This window comes from Copadichromis virginalis, linkage group LG19 (genome assembly GCF_057382275.1).
Source record: "Copadichromis virginalis isolate Kocher_CV1m ecotype Utaka linkage group LG19, C_Virginalis_male_GT1.1, whole genome shotgun sequence".
NCBI lineage: Eukaryota > Metazoa > Chordata > Actinopteri > Cichliformes > Cichlidae > Copadichromis > Copadichromis virginalis.
This window is the reverse complement of record NC_140636.1, coordinates 32,353,917-32,377,967: the sequence shown is the minus strand read 5'-3', so window position 1 is coordinate 32,377,967 and position 24,051 is coordinate 32,353,917. Positions and strand designations below refer to the sequence as shown.

At 41.5% G+C, this 24,051-nt stretch overlaps 1 protein-coding gene across 2 annotated transcripts in view; it reads right to left on the bottom strand.

Annotated features, from left to right (window-relative positions):
- bahd1 (bromo adjacent homology domain containing 1) overlaps positions 1 to 23,168 on the bottom strand; it is a 34,773-nt gene extending 11,605 nt beyond the window's left edge. The window contains exons 1-2 of one of the 2 annotated variants that reach the window (XM_085441232.1): positions 22,791 to 23,168; positions 2,636 to 4,393 (exon numbers count right to left, since the gene is read on the bottom strand). In XM_085441232.1, the coding sequence (XP_085297358.1) occupies positions 2,636 to 4,262 (1,627 nt within the window). In that variant the 5' untranslated portion in view covers positions 4,263 to 4,393; positions 22,791 to 23,168. Of the gene's footprint in view, positions 1 to 2,635; positions 4,394 to 12,821; positions 13,440 to 22,790 lie in introns of those variants that run through there. The other variant, XM_085441233.1, reaches the window with a different exon arrangement.
- Between the last annotated feature and the right edge of the window lie 883 nt (positions 23,169 to 24,051).

Here is a 24,051-nt window from a genome sequence, read left to right as displayed (position 1 = left end):
GCTGAGTCTTTGACTTTATTTATTTTCTGCTGTGTTTCACTTGCATCTATTTGAAAGACTATGGAAGCCCGTTTCCGCCACTAAAAAAAAAAAAAAAAGCTAGTATCCATAACTCGAAATTTCGAGTTATTATCTCGAAATTTCGAGAAATATAACTCGAAATTTCGAGTTACTTTTCTCAAAATTTCGAGTTAGCTCTGCCAATCAAAAATATACGTGAATGAGGTCGCTTTCTTGTTACCCGGAAGCATATGGCGCAGGACCGCGCACTCAAAAACGGATCCCAACAAATTAAAGTATGTTTGCTGATAGTAACACCATGTGATTCAGCTAATAACACAGGGATTTCATCATTTGTGAAGCCAGGCTGAAAACACTCAGCAATCTGTGCATTCACGACTGGATGTAATACCGGTGGCTTAGCTGTAGCATTTGTAGCTGAGGGCTTCAGCTTCCGGGTAACATGGAAATGACGTCATTCACGTAGATTACTGATTGGCAGCGCTAACTCGAAATTTCGAGTTGCTTTTCTCAAAATTTTGAGTTAATATGTCGAAATTTCGAGATAATAACTCGAAATTTCGAGGAAATAACTCGAAATTTCGAGAAAATAACTCGAAATTTTGAGTTATGGATCCTTTTTTTTTTTGTGGCGGAAACAGGCTTCCATAGAAAGACTGAGTGTAAACACAAAAAATATTTTATTTTATGTGCTGGAATGTGCAGAAAATAGGTTTAAATATTAAACAAATTTCTTCCAGTCAGAGAATGTTGCATATAATTACATTTTTGCTTGATGCATAAAGTTAAAAGATTAAAACTAATAAAACAAGTTTTAAAAAGAGACTTTTCCATTTGATTACATTTTGTATGATGGATTATGCAGAACAAGTAGAATTGGGCTGAAAGATCTATCGCTTTATCACCTATTCAGGTTGTAAATCCTGTTTTTAAAAAGTAACTAAGTAACTAAGTAATTAATTACTTTTGAAAATAAGTAATCAGTAAAGTAACGGGATTACTTTTTTGGGGAAGTAATCAGTAATTAGTTACTGATTACTTTTTTCAAGTAACTTGACCAACACTGGTTGTGTCCCAAATTACTAATCCTGATTCATTTTTTATAGTAAGAAGGTAAAATTTTCAGACGTTCAAACATCCAACCAGCCCTTTTTCTTGCACTTACATACATTTATGTCTGTATTATTTATAATAGTGATAAGACATCTGTATTTTTCATGCATTATGTGATGAACAGCAGGTCCTCCTGCACATTTGCTGAGACTCTGAATCATGAGGTATTGCCATCTTTTCTTAAAAACTGATGCTTGGGTGAATGAGCACTTCGAGACGTGCATTTCCTCCATCCTTGCACTTCTTCCTCATTTCCTTCCTCGCATCCCCCGCTGGGCGAAGCCGAGATTCGAGGAAGAGACGAGTGAGGGAAGCGAGAGGGCCCATTAGCCAAATGAAATGCAGCTTAAGCTGTACACACCTCGAAAGATGCCACAAAATGAGCAAGAGAGCGAGGAAGCTGTCAATAAAACCGGAGGTGTATACACCCAAACAGTAATGAGGTCTGTTCAGGCAGAAAAGTGGCAACACCTGTGTGGGTGGACCACAGACCTCTTTGACAGCATACTTGTCACAACAGGAAAAGCACAAGTGTACTAATGACATTAACAATGGGTCTGTGCTATTTAGGTCTCCTAGTAAGCCATGACAGTATGACACAAACACACCCCACACACAATACCAGCAGCCAGTAAGTAAGCAGCCAAATGAAATTCAGCCATTATCTATTCTATTATGTACGTCTGTTCTTTTCCAAGTTAACATTTCCACTGAGATTAAACTTGGTTCTCTAGCAGATAAAAGCGTAAGTCCTCACAGACAGCGTGACCTGGTTGTGACTGCTAGAGACCAGAGAGTGGCAGAGAGAGAGTGCGTGTGTGAAACTAGTGTTATTTTGAGATCGCATTCAGGTGTTTCTAACCATACCCCCACATATTCAGACACTGTTTAACCCCAGCGTGCTTTCCTGTTCAGGCTCACATCGCTCACTTTGAACACAGAAACTCACAGCAGACACTCGAGCCCGTACAGCTCAATTGTATTCAGCCGCACAGGCCTCGTGTTCACCGTCCAATGACTTTTATTCAAACGGAGACAAAAGGGGTCTTGCCCTTTATCTGATTTTTTTTTTTTCCAACTTCCCACTCAAGTGACATGCCAAAGTGGGAGAATATAAATGGCTCATATAATAGCTATTCTCAGCACATTGTACTCCTTTGGCAGCTGGATGAGCGGGGCTCTGCATGCAAAATAATATACCCATACTGTGCTGATGAACATTTAATACTTCTTCAAAACGCTTACTTAGATAAAAGGAGCCCGTCACAGAAATACGACTCCACTTGTGAAAACAGCTGTTTTAATGTCATTTATGAATCTTGAGGGCACTTTCTGAAGCCTAAAAGAAATCTGATCTCAGTTTGTATTTGGAAACAGAATACTGATGCAAACTTTGACAGGAAAATGTAATTTTGGTTGCACAAATGCCATAAGTAACTCATTAACTTGGAATTTCTACTAAATGAATTCTTGCAAATTAAACCGTGTGATCTCCGCTTACCTCTTTTTACGCTGTGGTTACATTTGATGCAGTCTGTGGGGCCAGAGGAGCACGCTCCTCTGTTAATTGCTGGAATCACACTGGTATAAGCAGAGTAGCCGTTGATCCTGCAGGGCTCTCCGTAGCACGGTTTCACTGAGGTGCAGCAGTACACTGGATGGTTAATCCCTGAGGGTTGGGGACCCGTGCTGGGGAGCAGCTTCGGCCTCTTGCTGCCGCTTGGGCATAAAGCGAGGGGTGATATGGTGGAGGCGGAGTTGTCCGGGTGGCTGAAATGGACGTAGTAGCCTGGGAAACAGGTGTACGTGTGCGGGCTGATGGTTATGGCCGCCGGGTGGCCGACAGAATGGTGGTGGTGATGGTGGTGGTGATGATGATGGTGGTGGTGGAACACCTCAGACAGTGAGCCGTCCTCTGGTTCCTTGAAGGTTTTGTCATCCAGGAAGAGGGCTAGCCTGTGAAAGTACTCGACACATCTCTCCTGGGAGCAGCAGTAACAGGAAGACACCTCCGTCTCCACCTGCTCCTCTTTGATTGTTTTTAAGGAGAATCCCAGAGAAGAGCCACAGTGGAGAGGATGCTTGACACACTCCTGCCCCCCTGTGGCACCCTTCCACTCCGGATCCAAAGTCTCCGTCTTACACAAACTGCAGCATTCCTGGATGGCGGGGCTCACCTGGGAATGGACTGGATCTTCTGTGCCCTGTTTTCTGTGCTTTAGTTGCCCCTCATGTTTGGGATGTGTTCTTCGTTTGGTGTGTGTTGTTCCTTTGCACACAGGCTTACCACTCATTCCATCCTGAGTCGTAGCTGCAGCTTCACTTCTACTCCCTGGCTTGGACTCCACCTTCCTTTGCCGTTTGGCCCCATATGGGGCACTGGTGAGTTTGAGCAGCGTTGCAGCGGTGAGGCCTGCTTGACGCCGAGGTGTCGGTGCAAGCAAACTCAACCAGTCGATGTTCTGAGCCTCAGCTGTGGAACGCTTTTGTTTTTTCGGTCTCTCTTTTTGGACTGCTTTCCCTTCCAAAGAACCTTTTTTGGTTTTCTGATCTCCGTGTTCAGTTTTAGTGAGCTCTTTTGCTGGCTCTTCGTTGGATGGCTGACATTTCTTTGCGTTATTCGCCATGAGTGAGTCGCCTTTGTAGAGCAGCAAGCTGTTGACAGCCTCAGCGTTAAGCGAAGCCATTCTCCTTCTGCGGGGCTCAAACATAGCTGAGGGCATCATGAGTAAGGCGTCAGATTGGTTGTTTTTTGGTTCCAGTGCTTGCTGATTGGCGACAGAGGTTTTCTTGAGTCTATGTTTGGTCCCTCTTTGGATGGAGTGTTGCTTCTTTTTAACTTTTACACTCCTTTTCTTCCCAGCTTTTAGTGCATTCTTCTCTTTACCAGCAGCTGCTTTCTCCTCCAGACGGGTGAGCAACACGCAACAGTCCAACGCATCTCCATCACTCACGGCTAGTTTCTTCTTTTTATTTCGGTGCAAGTCTTTCTTGTCCCTCTTTTTCTTCCTCTTCAGCTCAATCACCCCCCCTCTCCCTTTCTTCACACCATCCTGCTTTTCCTTACTTCCCCTCTCCTTCTTGGGCTTTCCGCATTTCGCCGTCTGGCACCGCTGAGCTTTCACCATATTCTCAGCGTCTGGGAGCAGATTCACTAAACTGTCTTCATCCACGGGTTTCTGATTGGTGGAGGGTTTCAGCTCAGACTGGGCTTTCAGTGGATATCATCATGGATCATCATCTGGGTCCATATGGCTCTCTGAGAAGACACAGATCAGACATTCAACATTAAAGCTTAAGCCACACACAGATGTTACTCATGCAGAACCTGAAAGTGACTTAATGTAACAGACAGGATCTTCTGATGCATTATGTAGCAACCAGTTTTACTCCGTTTGCTGTCAATTTTCCACATCCACAGAGAATAGGAGCACTTAGGAAACCCCTCTCCTTAACATGCAAATACGCTTCATGCTCAAGACAGAGGATCAGACACCAAAAGCACATCACACGCTGCACGCACATTATGCATTCAGACTGCTCTCCCTTTTTCTTTTAGATGCATTTTAGATTTAATTTTTCTCCTTTTACACTATCTTGATCACAACACGCTGATAACCACAACATTAAGACCACTAAAATTAAGTATCATTAATTAATACACTGTTAAGCTGAGAAACTTTGGGTCTAGCCATTCATGTGAATCTTACTTTGACACCTACCGCCTACCTAAACCTGTTCTTGATTGTTAACTTATTGTTCCAGAGCAACAGGTGTGCTGTTGCCATCACACCTGTAGTATGGGAACAACACACCTCGACAGCAGTGGTTTTCCTCTGGCTGAACAATGCGGCCAGCCCCCCCACAAAAAACAGGAACACAACAAAAATGCTGCAAAAGCGGTCACTGTGGTATCTGTGACATGATCATGACAATAGTGAGAAAGGGCACACAGCCAACTCTTCACATAAAATGCTCATATAGATAAATCAGAGTCCTTTGTAGTAAATGCACACATACTTACTTAGTGCCTTTTAAATTTTTTTACTCTCACACAGCATTTTATTCTATGCCTGGCGTACATCCATCCATCCATGGAGTTCAGTTCCTTGGCCAAAGCACAGATTGCAATGAGGACTGGAGCCTCCTGGAATTGAACTGTAGATCTTCTGATCAGTAGATGACCTGCTTTGCCTCCTGAGCTGGCACTTTAACGTTTAGGTTTAATATTGAGAAGGGCTGAATTTTGACCTAACCCACCATCTTGTCCTAAATAAGATGCACAAAAAGGACAAGAGGTGGTTGTAGCTCAGGAGGTAGAGCAGATCATCTACAAATCGGAAGGTTTGTGGTTTGATCCCTGGCTGCTCCTGCCTGCATGCCAAATATCCTTGGGCAAGATCCGAACCCTAAGCTGCTCCCTGATGCATCCATCACAATGTGAATGTTACACAGAAAACACATAAGCAATGAAAAAGAACTGTTTGTATAAATGAGGGAGGAAGTGTAAAGTGTTTTGAGAACTCGGTTAACATAGAAATGCCCTGTTTAAAAACCAGTCCATTTGCCAAACTGACCCAAATTTCCTTTTTTTTTTAAAAACAAAACAAAACAGGAAGTGAAACTCTTGCCATTTACATTTACAGGAGTATCCTGGGCCAAGATAGGCAGCATTAGCCTAGCATGTTATATGGCAGGAGAAACCAGAGCGCCTGTAGAAAACCTGCAGAAGCACAGGAAGAAAAAAAAAAACTCCACACATAAGTGTTTGTCCTGGTTTGAACCCAGGATCCTGTTGCTGTTAGGCAAGCACTGTGGCTAACCTCTGAGCCGCAGTGCAGTAAAAGCCGTTTTTGCTTAACCTAAACAAGCAGCAAGCTGTGCAAAACACAAAGCTCACAAATATGATTTGAACTGCGGTCTCTTGGCAGACAAACCAGTGCCTTCTTCTTCCACTGCCTCCCCCTCCAGCATTCTGATCTGATCTGGACTGTTTAAAGGAAGGCCGTTATCTCTCTGGATCCAATACTGCTGTGGCTGTTGTGTTCAGGCACCAGTGCTAAAGGGCACCTTGTTCGTATCACTGTGGCCCCACTGCATCTAACTGAATGGCAGCATTTGATGCCCTGGGATGAGAATGCACTGGATGCTCCCAGAGGACCCGTGTGTCCATGCCCTGATGGGTCTGAGCTGTTTTAGCCGCACGAGGGAGGCTTGCACAATATTCCACAAGTTCTTTTAATGTTGTAGCTGATCAGTGTATGTTTAGTTTAATGTGCTGTAGCTTCCACGTTTCGGTTTTTATTTTGATTCGAGTTTTAAAAGAGAACTGTTGGCTTTTGATCCTTCGTATTAAAAGACCATTTTGCCTTGAAGTCACATTGAAGCAGATTAATGACTCAAGCAAGTCACTGAGAGCCTGTTGGGTTGCAAGCACCCACTCACTGCTAAGACACAGAAGCCAAAAACCAGAAAAAGGTGAGGCATTTGAGTGATGCATTTAATATTTGATACGATGGATGCTCAGACACTCGCTTCTCATATTCTCATTTATAGTGTCAACGACACAACAAACTCTTTCAATTCACTGTAAGATATGAAATTAAGCAATGATTGTCTGACACTTAGAGGCACAAAACAAACAGTACCACGAACAAATGACTCATGAATCGATCCCGATTCTACAAAAAAAGAAAAGAAAGGGAAAAAAACTGGTGGCAGAAACACTTGTCACACAATAGCCTCTTCAGTTTCCATGTCAACAGGCTGATACCAAAGCAGCTCCAGCAACTTTAGAACAAACGATGCATAACAAGACTTACGGCCCTCCGTAACTCACGGCTTTCTGCTCCCTCAACGGGAAAAAACACCTCACTTAGGAAAAGCCTTTAGATGTCCTGATGACTCAACTCCGGCGACCTTTATATAATGACACTCGTGTGTGCAGCAGAAGGAGATGGATCGTGCTTCTTGCTGCAGCCCTGGAACACAATTATGCTACTTGACCTCCAAGGAGTAAGTCAACATGGGTCCTTTTATTATAAGTGACTCTCCAGTGAGAAAATCCCTGAGCTTTCACAAACATACACAAATGATCAAGTTCTGAGCACGCTTCTTATTAATAGATTCAGTGTAAGTGTATGATATGAGTTAAGAGGCTAACGATACTACATTTCAATCACTATATTTCAGCCAATCATGGAAGCCTATTTCATTTACACACTAGTAAAGGTCTGTTCAGTATTTAATGTGAGTCTAAAAAACTCTTCACTTCAAAACACTGCTAGGTTTCAGATTTAGGGTATATACATATAAATAGAGTAAATGTGGCATAAGTTGTTTTTTACGATCTTAGGCACAGACATATGGGCAAAAGAAATAAAGGAAAATGACAAAAAATGTGCACAATTACTTTTAATGTTGAAGGAACTACTCATGTCATACACAACTACAAATCCCAGATTCCACAGCGACTTCGCAACTTCCTTTCTTCTTCTCAAATGTAATGCTTTGAATTTTTACTGTAGTATTTATATGGTTATTAACAGTGTTGTATGTTAATAGTTATTTAAATAAATTATTTTGTACTGTGCATGTATAATTATTCACACCTCGAATGTCTTAACATTAGTGGGTCGAAACATTTTCACACGTCATTTAAATTAAGGGTTGTAGGTAGAGTAGTTCTTTACATGAACAAATGTATTCTTGTTAAAAAAGGTTAATATCATGTAGACTGATGGTTTCTATCCGGTTGTTCAGTCTGACGTCACTAGCCGTGTCTGGACCTAAACTCCGCTGCAGGTCCATATATCAAACGATCACTATGGCATTACTGAGAGTTGAAAAACTGTCTAAAGTCTTTCATCTTTAATAAAATGATCAGCGTTCTGCTCTACCAGGTGTAACAATTGAGTTTAACATCCAGGCATCCATGAAAACGGAATTTATGACATTTAATGGAGTTAGAAGTTAGCAGGGAGTTAGCTCGCTAGCTTCTATCTAAATACAATATAGCATGTCCTGACTGCAGGGTTTTGGAAACAAATTAAAACGTACAGCTCTGCTATCACTTCCAGCATAAATGAAGACAGAAAACTAAACAGCAGTGACGTTTGTAGGGTTACTGAAGTTGGGCTAGCTGGTATATAATGATGTGCTACGTGACCGCTAACGACACAGCTATGTTAGCATAATATAAACAAGCTAACTTTTTTTCCACTCGATAAAAGTTAACGTGAGTGTTCTCGGTGGTCAGGAACAAATGTAATCGCATGGCAGGATGCTGTAAAAGGACCAAACTTCAGCCAGAGAACAACTGAGATAATGCAGCCACAATACGAGGTTAGTCATTCATATACTGCTGCATGGGCTGGGCTGTAGTTACATCCTAAGGTTTTAAAAACTGAGCTTAAATAAATGATTAGCAGTAATAAAAGCCGAGGGAGGTCAACAGTGATCACTGACTGTTTTAGGAGCTTTTTGAGATCAAATAGAAGAAAATACAAAACATTAAACATGTTAACAACACAAAAGCCATATTAAACGCAGACTACTTTAGGCCCGGAAGTAGGATTCGTCACGTCATCACTTAACGACCGGATAGGAGCACATGCCATCGTTTAACAATGTCTTGGGTCGCAGTAAGTCTGCTTTAGATGGTTAAAACATTATGGCTCATCATCAAACTCTCTATGGAGAATATGAGTGGGATTTTTACGTCCAGAATGCCCCTGTTGAGACATTAATAATAATTTGAAATATGCATATTATCTCATTTACTTTAATGAAAAAAAAAATCCTATAAATCACCAGAAAAAACAAAAAACCTTTCACCCTTTGAACACCGAGCAACAACCGCCTGCCATCTTTCTAAAGGCTACGATTGACAACAACTGATTGGAGCTGATGGTATTGTGAGACGCTCTTACAAGCCCACAGTAAGTGATGTTTATTATCTGTACTCATGTTGGCTTTCTATAAATCAAAGCGCATCACATCATGCTGTAATCTTTTTTGCCCGTTGTCCTGTTTTTAAAGTGAACCACTTAGGAGTTCCAACAGGGCTTTAATGGCTGCGATGGGGGCATTCAAGGAGAGTGTATGCGTGTGTGCGCCGGAGAGGGTTATGAGAAACAAAACAAGGATCTCATACACTGCACGCTATGAGCTGTCTCTTTGAAATTCACCTTTAATTATGGATTTAAATTTTTTAAATTTTACAATTAGGCAGCGCAAGTCTAAAAAAAAAAACTACATATAGGGCTGTGCCGTATAACATCGTCCACGACATTGTGATATTGCTGTTATAGCAACGCCACACGTTCTTAGTGCGCATAATAATGAGACAAACCCGGGCATGCACCTAAAAAAGGCGAGCTACTTTAGCAACCTCCAACAAAGCACGATGCTTTGCAAAATAAACAAGAACACTGTTCCTGCCGAAGGTGGAAACAACAAACTAGTTTTCCACTCGAGGCTGAAAACATCGTCAACTATAACCGGGCTACAAAGGAGTAGATACTAGCAGCTGGTGATGTGCAACCCAAAAGTAAACAAATGACTCAAACCAAGCATCGCCGGCTGCTAGTTGCACTCCATATGGCAGGAAGAGCAAACGGTGGATGGAAATTACTGATGTGGTTACACGGTGGAAAATCAGTGCTTTAAGCAGCTGGTTAAAAAGTTAAGGTTAACTTAATATACTAAAGTTTTAAGCAGTTATTCTATATTTTTACTTAAAAATTCCAGGCAAAAGCTAGCTGGGACACTTTTGTGCTTACATTTGACTTCTGCCATGTCACTGGATATACTGCTGTGCCACTACTATCACACTATACTGCTGATGCTGCTTCTGCTGGCACCTTGTTTCAGTAGATTCACACTTTGATTTAGAAGGTGTGCCATCAGTGACAGCAGCTCACTGGAAAAAAAGGAAAATCCCCCTATTTACTTACACTGACTGCAAGCATCACTGAAATGTAGCTTGCTATTTTTTCTATGTCATGAGAAATATCATTGCACATCATCTTGAAATATTTTAATATCATTTTAAGGCTGTATTGCCCACAATAAATGGTGTAAAATAATATTTTAAAAAACCATAAGGCACTCTAGTATTTACACGAGTTGACCTTATCAGCAAGTGTGCAACAAAGTGCATTTTTTTACTATGTCAGCTTGCTCTCAGGTCCCACTTAATGAAAGGTTGATTAAACCAAAACCTTGTGTAGCTCCTTTTGGAGTTCTTTAATTATAGTGTGAATAGTTTTATTCTGCTTTTCCAGTCATTTTCCCCCCGTCTGCTAATATAAAATATGTGCAAGACTTTCTGCGCTAAAACCTGAGTACAATTTTTTATAAGCCACAGTGCATTAAAATGAATAACGACACGGAACATACTCGGGCTTAACCAGGCGAACCACTGTAAACCCACTTAGATCTGGAGCGGACAACTCCGCCCGGACGTTTTTGAAACCATCTCATAGCTCGGTCTTACGGCCCTTATTGGCGGATGAGTCGGTGAACCGTGAAATGCAATCCATGAGGGAGAAATTTAATTTTCAGATAACAAGAGGACAGAGGGAGCCTCACATTGAGTTTCTGTCTGTGGATATCAAATCAAGTTACTTCATTTGAATAAGACAAGCGTGCACAGTGGAAGGACAGGAGCTCATTGAAGAGCATCATCGTTTCCCCTGGCTAAAGCATCGCCACGCTGACCACAACAAAGAACGCGGCCTTTCAGCGGAGGGAATTAATGCCAGAGTATTACGGTCACTTTTCTTTCGTGCTGTTGCGAAAATCTAACTAAAACACGTTGCCAGTTTAGATGAGCTTTGCTCACACCGCCTTATGCACAGCAGCAATGCCAGTAGGCTGCATAAAGCCACCCACACACACATACACACACAGTTTGAAAATATTAACATTTGTATTACGACTCTTTGAGGGAACATTAAACATAAGTCTTGAAAATCCCTGTTAGCAACAGTTTATGTTTTTTTTCTAACATCCCCCGTGTCCATATAACCCATTCACAGAGAACACTGAGTCTTAATATACAGTGAAGGATGTTTAAACCCTGTTTATCTTTATTTTACACAGGAAACCTTTTTCTCCACTATCTGACTTTAAGACAACAGTAGACATGCCGAGTACAAATCTCTGTGACTAAATCTGTTTACTTTGAAAGGTCAAGGATTTAACAGATGAATCCAAAGAGGTCAAAGGCCATCGAGTGACTAAAGGCGGAAATCCATTTTTGCCTTCTTTGCTTTTCTCATTACCTTTGTTGTCGTTTTTTAAATAAATGTATCCCATAGCTGAGAATTAAAGGCTCTTTCCACGACATACTGCATTTACAAAAATATTTCATCTTTTAAAACCTCCTTAATGTGATACACTGCTATATTGTATTACACTGTTATATTCTTATACAGTTATAATGCTTTTTTAAGGACTCCTTAGCCCAAAAAAGGAGGATTTGATGATTTTAAGTAATCCTTTTTTTGGCGGTGACTATTTTCAATGTGCAAACCTATAGAATACAGTGTCAGTGTGAATATACAGTATACGCTATTTCATTTTTATAGTATTAAAAAAGCTGAAAATGCTGCAATGTTAACATTTATTCATTTTAAAGTCCTTCTTTCCAAGTGTTACATAAGTAACACTATTAAAACTAGTATCTTGCAGTATGAAGTTTCAAAAGTAAAAGGGTGCATTCATAATATCATATTGTTTAGTGCTGTGTTTTACTACTAATCTTCCAACATCTAAGCTGCATTTACCTGCTGCTGGGATTCAACACATTTATCTGCTTTTAGGCAGTTTGTCCTGCAGGAACACGTCACACAATAGAAGCTGTTAGTATTACTGTGTAGAAAAACCTTAATTTGCACACAAATCGCCAACCAAATAAATGTAGGAAAGGAAAAAGCTCAATATTTAAATGTAAAGTACTAAAACTGAATTATTCAAGTACTTCATCAAGTACTTTGGTTGATGCAGTGAAGAAATATCAAGAAAAAGAAAACATAAAGCAAAAGTGAGTAAAAATATAGTCATTTTTTTCCTTTTAAATCCTTTTAAATATCTTGAGACTCCCTTTTGACCCTGAGATTAGTCGGCAGATGATCAAATGCCAGTGCAGCTCTACTGTGTGAATCTTACGCATTTTAAAGTAAATGGAGCATAGTTCACACATCAGACCTACTTGCCATTGATTTGACTCTCTCCCTGCCGATGGCACATTAAGAGACTGTAGTTTCATCTACATCAGAAGTCCGATAGATACAGGATTAGGAGGAGGAGGAGGCGGCTCTGCCTGGCTGTCTCACAGGCTCATTCAGAAGAAGGACATTGTGTAGCGCTGTCATTATGAGGGAAACAGCCCCGAGGCTGGAGCTCTCGGGGACCTATAAGCTGCTGTGCTTCAGATAGTGCATATAACCAAGTCCACTTTCCTGGAGCAAATCAGCAGTTCCACAGTCTTACACCACCAAACAAACGCTAACCATCCTCCACCACCACCAACACCAACACCTCGCTTCTCCTACACGCAGGTTCGGGCTCCAGCAGTTACACAAACACCCACATCCACTACTGTTTCGCGAATATATTGGGTAGGAAAAAACGATTAACGTTATAATCACACTGTTCAACAAAATAAAGAAAATACATACAAATGACTCGCCTCTTGAAGATCGTAGTTGGCCACGGTGGTGGTGGACAGTGTTAATCTGACAGCATGCCGTAGCAGGAGTGCAGGCTGCGATATGAGAAGTAGGAAATAAAAGGAGAGATCCTCAGCGGGGAAACGAGTGGAAAACACCCGACCATCCTCACTCAATCGGGCTTTTTCGGAGCTGCTAGTTAATATCAGTATCATTAGGAGGCTCGTATTACAGCCGAGTTGTTAGAAGCAGCCTAACCACCGACCCTGTCATCTCCAACTGTGACTGAAACACAGCAGCGATTCACCATTACCTCGCGTGTCCCGTTGGAAATAATCACCCACTCAATTTGAAAAAAATTAAATAAAATAATAACAATAAAAATCTCCCGTCCGTGATGTTTGTTTCTTTTCCCGATGATCAGTTTCTACTCGGTAGAGCTGCGGACCCGGGGAGCGATCCGTGGACCAAACAGCCCACAGTAGCTGGAGACATGGTGAACAAATCGGTGAGCGGTGACCTACTTCCGAAGTGGCAAGCTGGAGATAATATTCATGCGCTGCCTGCATTCGCATTCGCCGTTGCACCGGGACATCCCCGTGTAAAATCACGGTCACGTTACTGTAATATTCCTACAGGGACTAAACGGTGTCATCGTGACAGTTTTTTCCACACTTCCTCGTGGTTTTTCTTTGCTTTTTAATTCTTTAAATCTTCTGTGCATATGCGCCAAAGACAAGTGCAATTTCCCCATTTCCCAAACGTCGGTCTGTTTTATGATGCATTTGTACCAAATGAAACCAGCTCTATTTTATGTCCCAAAAATAAATAAATAGAGTTATTGATAAGTAAGTTTTCCCTCTGCCTCATTGGCTGCAAAGCAAGAGTGAATGTACTGAAACCTGACTGACTTTCAGCCATTAGATGGTCAACTTGAAGCCGCACATCCACAAAAAGAGTTAAACATAATAAAAGCAAGTGGGCATGAATAAAAGATGTGGAATATTAAAATATTCTAGCCATAAAGACCATATCATCACCCAATTCAACTACAAACTAAATCCTTTGTGTAGTTTACTATATAAAGGATTTCAAGTTTCAAACGACTATTTGAATAATTGTTTTAAAACCAGCTGAAAATACAAGTATACCTCCATCTAAATGTTTCATCTTAATGTTCCCACAGCTTCTATACAGGCACATAATGCCAATAGGTACTATTCATTGAATTTTTTAACAAGCCTTTGTTCAAATACAGAAGAATGCTTATTACAATAGCTTTAACAACTCATTGCGTATAAAACAAAATAAAACTACAGTAACTAAAACTTTCTTGGGTGCAAAAGGCATAGGAATATTCTAACATGCAGCCCTGCTATAGGTTGGATTGTGTTCTGGTTTTCTTTTAATAATAAAATAGGGATACATTCAGTTCAACTGCTTGTTAATGCAAATATCGAATCAGCCAATCACATGGCAGCAACTCACCGTGTTTAGTCATACAGATTTGTTTGAGATGACCTGAAGATGACAAACTTCTAGCCAAGCTTTAGAATGGGGAATAAAAGTGATTTAAGTCAGTCTGAGTGTGGAATGGTTGTTGGTTGTCTGCAGAGAGCAAAGAACTTTGTTTGTGTAAACAAACTTAACCAAATGAAGATGAATCTGATTCTAACTCAAATCATTTATAATACAACCAAAGTGTGCAGACAAACATCTCTGAACGCATCACGTGTCCAGCCTTGAAGCAAGTGGGCTACAGCAGCAGAAGACCACACCAGGTGCCACTCCTGTCAGCTAAGAACAGGAAATGTCAAAATTAGACAGCAGAAGACCGGAAATATGTTTCCTGTCTCATGAGTCTTGATTTCTCTTTCATTAAAATGTTAAGGTCGAATTAGAAGTAAATAACATAAAAGCATGGCTTCATCCTGCCTTGTTTCAAAACTTAGGCCGATGCTGGTGGTGTAATGATGTAGGGGACATTTTCCTGTTACACTTTGGGCCCCTCAGTACCAATTGACCATCAGTTGGTACTAACACCACAGCGAGCAGTATCGTTGATGGCCATGCCCATCCCTTTATGACCACAGTGTACCCATCGTCTGTTTGCCACTTCCAGCAGGATGACACACCATGTCACAAATGTGAATATATGAATATAACAATGAGTTCACTGTATTCAAGCGGCCTTCAAAACCAGCAGCTCTCCGTCTAATAGAGCACCTTTGAGATGTGGGGGAAACAGGAAATTCGCGTCCTGGATATGTAGCCGACAAATCTACAGCAACAATATGGACCCAAATCTCTCAGGAATGTTTCCAGCACCTTGTTCAATCTGTACCACAAAGAATTAAAGCAGTTCAAAATGCAAAACCCAGCAAGAGCAAGATGTGCCTAATAAAGTGGCTGTGACTTTATATGAAGCACAGTTTATCTGTAAAGAAGCACAAAGATGAATTGCATTAAATGCATTCATGTTAAACTGTATTCATTTAAGTAAAAGCTACAAAATATCACAACTTCCATCCATGTGTTGACAAAATAAGTCATCTGAACAGATCTCGTTAGAGAAGAAGAGACATTTTAATCAACATTGATAACATTTACATAGAGCCCCAGGAAAAACACTAAATAATACGATATATTATGTAATGACGAATATGCAATGAGCTATAAATTCATCATGTTAATGCCTAATGTAGTAGGTTAGTAATGTTTTTCTCATGAATAACATCAAAAAAATAGAAGCATGTATCCCTCTTAATTAGGCTAATTTACTGTATCCTCTGCTCTGAATGAGACATTCAATCTAAACATGACTGATCATTTGCTGCTCATCATTTATTACCTCTTAACACAGATAAGATCGGCCCGTTGCGATACACACAAATTACGGACTATCACTGACGGCTGCTGGACTCACTCAGTGGGCGTTCAAGTTAAAGAAAAGCTTAACGGACGGTTCAACTTTGTTTTTCCACAACAGCCTGATTGGAAAGCCACCATGTTGTCAAGTTACTGACAAGTCAGAATCAAGCTTAACTGGGATAAATGCTGTCCTCGCTGATATCAGCTTTACAGTGTGTAATTAACAGCTGCAAAGGACCTGAGTGTGTTGAGCTAATGAGGCGTGAGCACCGGGGGGAGCTGAGGGAGAATGGACTGCTGAGAGGTGACCTGCGCTGCAATAAACACGCTGCAACACACTGCGGAGAGGTGCAGGGCAACAACTTAGAGGGCTAAATGCTTCCTACATGCAGGATGCACTCACTTACCCGCTCAGTGCTGATCTATAGACATACAGCAAACATCTCAATCATTTCAGGAGAAGCAAAACAAAACAAACCCACCAAAACATTTTACCAGAAGAGACGTTTGTAATGTGAAAGAGGAAGTACGTCCTTTTCCACTACAAGGCTTTTATATATTAGGAGATAATTTAAAAAAAAAATCATTTGGTCCTTAGCAGGATCTGAAATGATGTAAACTCAACCTCAGATGAACCACAACATGACATACTACACCGTGTCATTACTTATTTAGCAAAATGAAGAAGAAGCAGTTTGTGGAAACTAAGTACACCCTTCCTGCTTTTGTAGGAATTATTGGATAAGTAGCATCCAGACTCTTAATCAAATGCACTTATTTAACTGATCATCAGCAAGTGAACAACTCTATGAAAGCAGATGTTCTGGCAGTTTGCAGGTCTGGTGCTTTCAGCAACAGAAAGTCAGTCAGCTTCACTAAGATTGGAAAGGCTAATGTCTCCTCGTTAAGACGTTGATCGATTGATGATCTAAAGTTAATCTGGGAATGGATGTAAAACCATTTACAAACAATTTGAAGTGAAACAAAAGATTATTCACAAGTAGAAAACATTAAAGGCATTTGCCAGTAAGCGGAAGATTGCACAGCACGTTTGATGAAAACCTAACGCAGCATATCAGCACGAACACCTCATAAAACTATGGTGGTGGTGGAGTGGTGATGGTTTAGGCTCGTTTTGCAGTCGCAGGACTTGGTTATCTCGCAGTCTTTGAATTGACCTTGAATGGTTCCGTATACCAAAGTATTTACAGAGTCAAATGTGAGGCCAACAGCCATTCTCTTGTAGACCGGCTCCTTTAAATAATCAAGATGTTGCAATGGCCCAATGAAAGTCCAAACTTCAGCCCAACTGAAATGCTTTGACAGGATCTTAATAGAGCTGCGTATGAATCAGTTCAATTGTACTTATATAATGCCAAATGACAACAAAGATATACCAATGCCAACAAACCTCAATGAACTGAAGCAACTCTTTAAAGAAGAGTTTGGAATTCAAACTGGGGATTTTTTTTTTCATGCCAAATGTTTATTTATACCCTCAGCAGACACAAAGTACTTACAGAGCACTCATTCACTGGAGATGAGTTTTTAGTCAGTTCTAAAAAAAAAAACTGGCCTGAAACAAACAAAAAAATCATTTATTTGTTCTTTTCTGGTCTCCAACAAGTCCTCAGAGGAGTCATTTTCTAGCAGATAAATACTAGAAACTAAGAATAATGTCCCAGTGCAGTTAGGCTGCACACAGTCATTTGAGCCACTTGTTGTTGTTACAACAAAAATATTAATTATGGCTGCTCTAAAGAGCTAGTTAATGACTGGAATAATTGTTATGAGATTTTCAATCATGTCCCACTAACTGTGAGCCAACACCTTCAGTCCTACAGCCATATTTTTATATAACCAGTGTGAAGCAACCCAAATGTGATTTTTTTTTTTTTTTTAAATCCCCAAACTAAAACATCACTACACCAGGAGACTAAATATTTGTGACAGGCATCAATATGTTCAGGGAGTGAAGCCCTGATGAGACATCATGCAGCGAAGGTACTGCAGGTGGGCTGAGAGGTCATTTCTCATAAACACACACAACACACTAAAACATTCAGTTAGAAAACTCTTAACTGAATATTTAATCATAATTAAAAGTTTTAAGTTATAAATTCTATATGATCAAATACTTTGGGAATTTAAAAATAAAATCACTTGAGTTGGTTGTGACTAAAGGTTTGGGTGGGCTGTGGAAGATTTTCACATTTCAAGCTTTGCTGTGGCGGACTGGCAAGGCAAGGCCAGCGCAGTTAGGAAGCCACACTTAGATGTGAATGCACTGCCTAACAACAGTGACACAGGCACAAATAATACCTTCAGGTCAGATCTTTAAGAATAAACTTGCAGCAAAAAAACAGGATACAGAAATGTACGATTTAGGCCTTTTGAGTTGAACTATGCACTCAACCTATTATGTCACCACATGGGTTCAACACAGTCCGTGGGGGGGCATTTGATTCAGATCGGTCATGTGCCCTTTGCCCAGCTGCCTGACTACGCAATGCTGGTTTTGTGTCCACAACTCGCTTTGCCTGCTCAAACTGACTGAAACATCGTGTACCAGTGGAGCTGATGCAAATACAGTTTCTACTGTTGCTCAAAACCTGCTTGTGGTATTATTCGCTGCAGCTCTTATGACTCTTAGCCGAGGTGTCCTCACTCTCAGGCTAGCTACAAGTGGCTGATTTGAGACTAATGGTCAGTTTGTCATTTTCCCTACAGTGTTTTGGCTGCACAGCAGCTCTGAGCCTGACAGTGATACCCACAGCAGATAATGTGACTGTTACACACACCAGCAAAGCCTGAATGCAACAATGATGTAATGAAAATCACATACAACCGCACAAAGCTCCACATAAAACAGCTGGGTGACACCCTAGAGATTAAAATAAAAAAGTACCAGCAGTGCTAATGAATGGGAAGAGTCAGTTTAAGAACAGAAGAGGAAGTGCCGTGTACACCAGTCTCCTGTCATTAAAACAAAATGGACTTTTTCAGCAGGGCATATCTCTCTAACCACTTTAACAACCTGTCATTGTTTGGCTGCAGACTGTTTGTTTACCAGGGGCTTTCTAAAGGGAGCGTGTGTGCGAGAGAAGTGTTTGTGTCAGTCTTGGCTGATAGCAGCAATGTGACAAATAGCTGGTTATCATGTGATTGAGTTTGCATGTGTTAGGAAAGATTTTAAAGTCTAATCTTAAACTCAATTTTAACTTAATCTGACCATTTCTGTTAGAAATAGGAAGACAGGGTGCACAATTCAGTCTGACGCAGGCGGGGGGGATACACAGAGCAGTCAATGAAGCTTTTTAAAAACAGCCAAGAAACTGATAAACATGATAGACAAAAATCATCTTAATTGCACACGTGCAGAGGCAAAACGCAGCTTCAAAAGAGAATGTGTCATGCACACAGAGCAGCGCTTCGAGCTCAAAACTGGTTGTAAGCTGTTTATCGTCTTCAACGTGTAGCCTACCGATGTAAAGATGACAGTTGAGCAACACAGAGCAGATACAGGACAGGAAGTGTAATTATCTGCTTCTACTGTTCTGCTTCAAAGAGACGGGGCAAGATGCCAGGCTGCCTGACTAGCAAAAGGGGAGGAGAGAGGGGAAAAAAGAGAAGTAGATGGAGAGATACTGATGAAGATCGAAGTGAAGCAACAGAGAGGAGAGGAGAGGAGAGGAGAGGAGAGGAGAGGAGAGGAGAGGAGAGGAGAGGAGAGGAGAGGAGAGGAGAGAATCTCACCTCTTACATCTCACTGAGCAGAAGAAAAGTCAAACTCAGTAGAAGTCAGAGAGGCTTTTTTTCCTTTCACATTCAGCTTCCTGTTTTTCTTTGCCTGACAGCTCTTCAGAGATACAGGCGTTTGACACAGACTTTGTGAGAGAGCAGGGGAAAACAAGAGGGGGGGGGGATATTTAAGAGAATGTGTGTGAGACAGCGATGGAGGGAGGAGGCAAGAGACAAGAGAGTGATGGATTGAGATAGCACGGTGAATGGAGACAGTGAGAGATTGTCATCATCATCATGAACAATGACTCTCTGATAGAGGAGGCCTGAGGAGCTGAGGAGTGAGTGAGGAGGGGGTGGGGGTGCCCGCCTGCCCACCTGCCAGGGTCTCAGTCATGCTTTTAGCATCTGCCAAACTGAAGGACGCTTGGTGCCATGTGCTTTTCGCTGAAGGAGCCTGACGTTTGTCAGTCACAGGGAGGACTTCTGTTCTGTTTAGTCACGGCCAAACAGGATTTACTGTAATGCCTCCATCAAAACCCACACACACACACACACACACACATGTAAACAATCCCAGTGTGTGTCAGAAGTAGAAGTGAGTGAGACCCCATCTCTAAAATCTCCACTGCAGCTGTGGACCAGTGGACAGCTGACAGCAGTCTGTGGATCTCTGCTCCACTTCTCCTCCCGTCCACACCAGCCCTGCCTCCTCTTCTTCTATGTTTCCATGAAGCAGGCCTGTAATTTTCACAGCTGTGTCTTGGAACTGAGCCAGCGTGAGTCGGGGAAAGAGAGCGCAGAGCAGTATGGGCTGGCTAATGGCTTTTAGACAACTAAGGGCTACAGAGCAGCTTTGCTAATCCCGAGGTTCGCTGCTCATTCAGTACAGAGAAATATTCATACCAGTGAACAGGGATAAGAAGGAAACTCATTAGCATTGGAAAACATTTAAAAAAAAAAGGTGCAAAGTTCTGTAAATTGTATGTTAACCTGTAACAAGCACTTCTTTTGTGGTTATGATGGCATTTAGTCAAGTAACAGCTGAAATCTACGATCGCAGCAATTGACCTCATTATAATGTCAATAAAGACATAATTACAGGTCAGCCTGGCTATGTGCAACGCTGTGGTTGGGGGTTAAACTTCACTATTTGCCCTATTTTCTTCCCAATAAGGCCAACTAACCTGTGGCTTTGTACAAAATAAAATAATGATGTTACTTTCTGTTCCACGTGCATTTCTTTGGAATCCCATCATACACCCACATCTCAGCTGAGGCTGGGTTACCTGCAGAGGACAGTGGGCACCTGCTCTGAGGTTTCGTAACTTTGCTGGGTCAGGGTTTAAGGATAAAGCTCCCAGGTAGCTCTGTGTGTCAGCTGGTTCCTTTAGATGTATTATATGAAAACATATCTGGTTCTTGCTTTATGTAAAGTTAATTTTAGGGCTTTATAAGAAGTAAGTTTGGTATTAGAAACAAAAAAGCTCACTTACTGAGCTCAGCGCATGAAGCGCATGATTATTTTTAACATAAAGTGCTCTTTAAACTCAGCTGGTTTGGACAGCACTGTGATCATGAAGAAACGACTTGTGTTCTTCACTTAGTGAATAAGTAAGTACATATAGGAAATGGATTTCTCTAATGTTCTCCCTAAAAAATTCTTTAGAAATACAAGTTTCTCTGCTAGAAAACAAATCTTGAAAATGTAACAACAGATATTAGATTAAAAAGCAAATTAAAAAACTAAACTGTTACAAAAAAACCCCAAAAAACAGCCCAAAGTGGTGTTTCTATTAGACAATATTTAACATCACTCTGTGGGGAATTACAGTGTGATGACAACCACACAGTGATGTTTTGGAAAATTGGGACTTGTCAGTGTGCTTTTCCTACGCAGCTGTAGGCGGAAATTGTTTCACTTTCAGATGATCTTTTCAACAAGTGAAATATATTTTTAAAGATGATAACAGGGCGACAACACAGCCACTGTTTCAGTTAGTCTGCTAACAGCTATTCTTTTCATTTCTGCCCTCTCCTCCTCCTCCTCCTCCTTCTTCTTCTGACCACATGTGTCCCGACTGCAGGCTGGAGGTATTCGTCTCCTCTGGGACATCTGGGAGGTCAGTGCGTCTTTCCTCCGTGGCCACATCAGGGCAGTTCTTCAGCAATAATGGGATTAAGTCCTGGATTGATATCCAGCTTTATGGCTCACGTGTGGGCAGCGCAACGCTATTCAACATGCTGCTATGGCAAGCCTGTCAAGGTAATGCTGGAGAACCGACCAGACACAAATCTACCATGACCTCCAAAGCTGGCGTTCTATTGTCAGGCTCTTCTGCTCACAAGGGCCTTTACAAACACTATTATGCCCAGGAACTCACCAGGCAACTTGTGTTATAAAGCTCATGTCATATGAAAAGCCTGCACTTTCCAGTGGCCTTTAACAGCAGGAGATGATTCTTCCCAGATTATGGCATTTCATTTCCTTGACTTACTGATTGTTTAGTCTATGAAATGTCAGGGAAAAGTGCAAAACAGTCCAAGTTAAACCTTCAGATTGCTTATTCTGTCAAACCAGCGGTAATGCAAGACGTATTCAGATGTTTTACCTGAGTAAAAGTGCCAAAACCGCAGTGAAAAGGCACACAAGTAGGCGAACAAAGCATTAATAATCTTCTATAGAAACTACAGCTGTTAAATAAGTAACCTGCAGAGAACTTTCAACTGTTTGGAGCAGATGGATTAAACCACGTAAAACTCTAACATCAGTTTGTTTATCTTTCTGAGTAAATCAACGTTTAAACCGTCCAAAACGCCACTACTACCACTACTACTTTGGTGGCATCATTAGCTTGAAAGTGTATAAAAGATTAATAAACCCCTCAGATTCGACTAATCGGCATGCTTTAGCCGTGTCTTTAGAAAAAAAAAAAGAAAAAAAACCCAACCCCTTACATGTTCCAAGAGGATCTCCACGTCCCCCCTGCTCTTACAAACCCACAAATACAAACTCCAACACAGAGCCGAGCCTCAAACTTGACTCTAACAGAAGCTGCTTGCGTGACATTTTCTGCGATCACGAGCTGGGAGTCTCAGCCGATCGAGCCTTGCTACCCAGTGTTTGGCCGATTAAAAAAAGAGGCAGCTTTGCCACCTGCACAAGTGACACCACTGACAACAGATGTCTCCGAAAGTTACCTCCGAGGGTTTTACAGATCCCCGGCAACAAGAAGGATCTGCTATCTGTCAATAGCTGACAGATTATTCCAACCCGAGCTGCCTCCTCTCTCTCGATCCTGTCCTGCCTGACACTTTCAGTTTTGCCTCGAATGCGATAAGAGTTGAAACGCTTTCGCGTCTTACCGTTTCGCAAAGTGGAAAATAACCCAGCGGGAGTCGGTATGTTGGAGAGGAAGATCAGTTCCACGGCAAGAGAGAGTGATGCGTCAGGTGTACGCTTCCCGCAAGTGAAGGAGGAAAACCGTGCGGAGGGCGACTCATGTTGAGTTGATCGGCTGAAGCCTTTTTTCTTCTTCTCCTCTCTCCTGCTCCGATCTGCGCCGCTCCACGCTCTACGCGTAAAAATCGCCACTCGGTAAACTTAGAACTAAAGCAGAGGTCAATAAGACGGAGCGAGGCGCACTCGGCACTCCGCAGAAATCCTGCAAACTACGGCTCACTTTGGCATGTTTTTACATAACAGCATCATCCGCTTTTTGTGTTGACGCATCATGTAGCCTAGAGAAAACATGGAGTTTCTTAAAGGGCCACGGACGCATCGTCCACATGTCACCGTCCCCAGCAGCCCCCGCTGTGGCTGACAGATGGGTTTCACCCAGTTAATGTATTTAAGCCCTTTCCTTTTGACGGATGTATTAACCTAACCCTGGCGGGGGGATTGAGGGGAGAGGGTCGGGCTCTGCTGCTGAACACTGAGTGAAGAATTTATGGAGTTTATGGTCTCCCTTTTTTTGTATTGTGCTTTTGTTTGCGATGATATTTAAAATGGCTTGTTTGCAGAAATTGGTCGTCGGGTAGTATTTTAGCATTTGAATGTGATCGCGGAAACAATAACAAAGGTTATGATTAATTTAGATGAACTGACTTAAGCTAAATAAACGAGTAATTTCTAAAGTAAAATTAAGCTTCTATTTTAAAAAAAAAAAAGTTGTAAGAAATGAGCAAAACCTTGCAGCAAGTAAACTACATTTGAAAATCTGCAATGTGTAATCACGTGCTGTGGTTGTGGGTTTTCATGTGGGTGTGTTTTTAGCCCTAGACTCTTATTGATTGGTGCACCAATATGGCTTTTTAGCCCCACTAGGTATCAGGGGAATACCCACTAATTATACCTCACGTTGCTGCTAACCCTGCAGATCTACAATAACACAATGACATTCCTCGTCAAGGAAACCCATCCATCCATTCAGCCAATGATTTTCTTCTGCTTATACAATTCAGGGTTGCAGGGTAGCTGGGGCCTATCCCAGCTATCATAACTCAAAAGGCAGGATAGCAGATTGCCAGTGGATCAAGAAACTCCAAAAGAATAAGCCCTAGAAAGAGTTCATTAAAATACAATACAACACCTGAAAATGGCAAAAGCATCCCTCAAAATTGCATC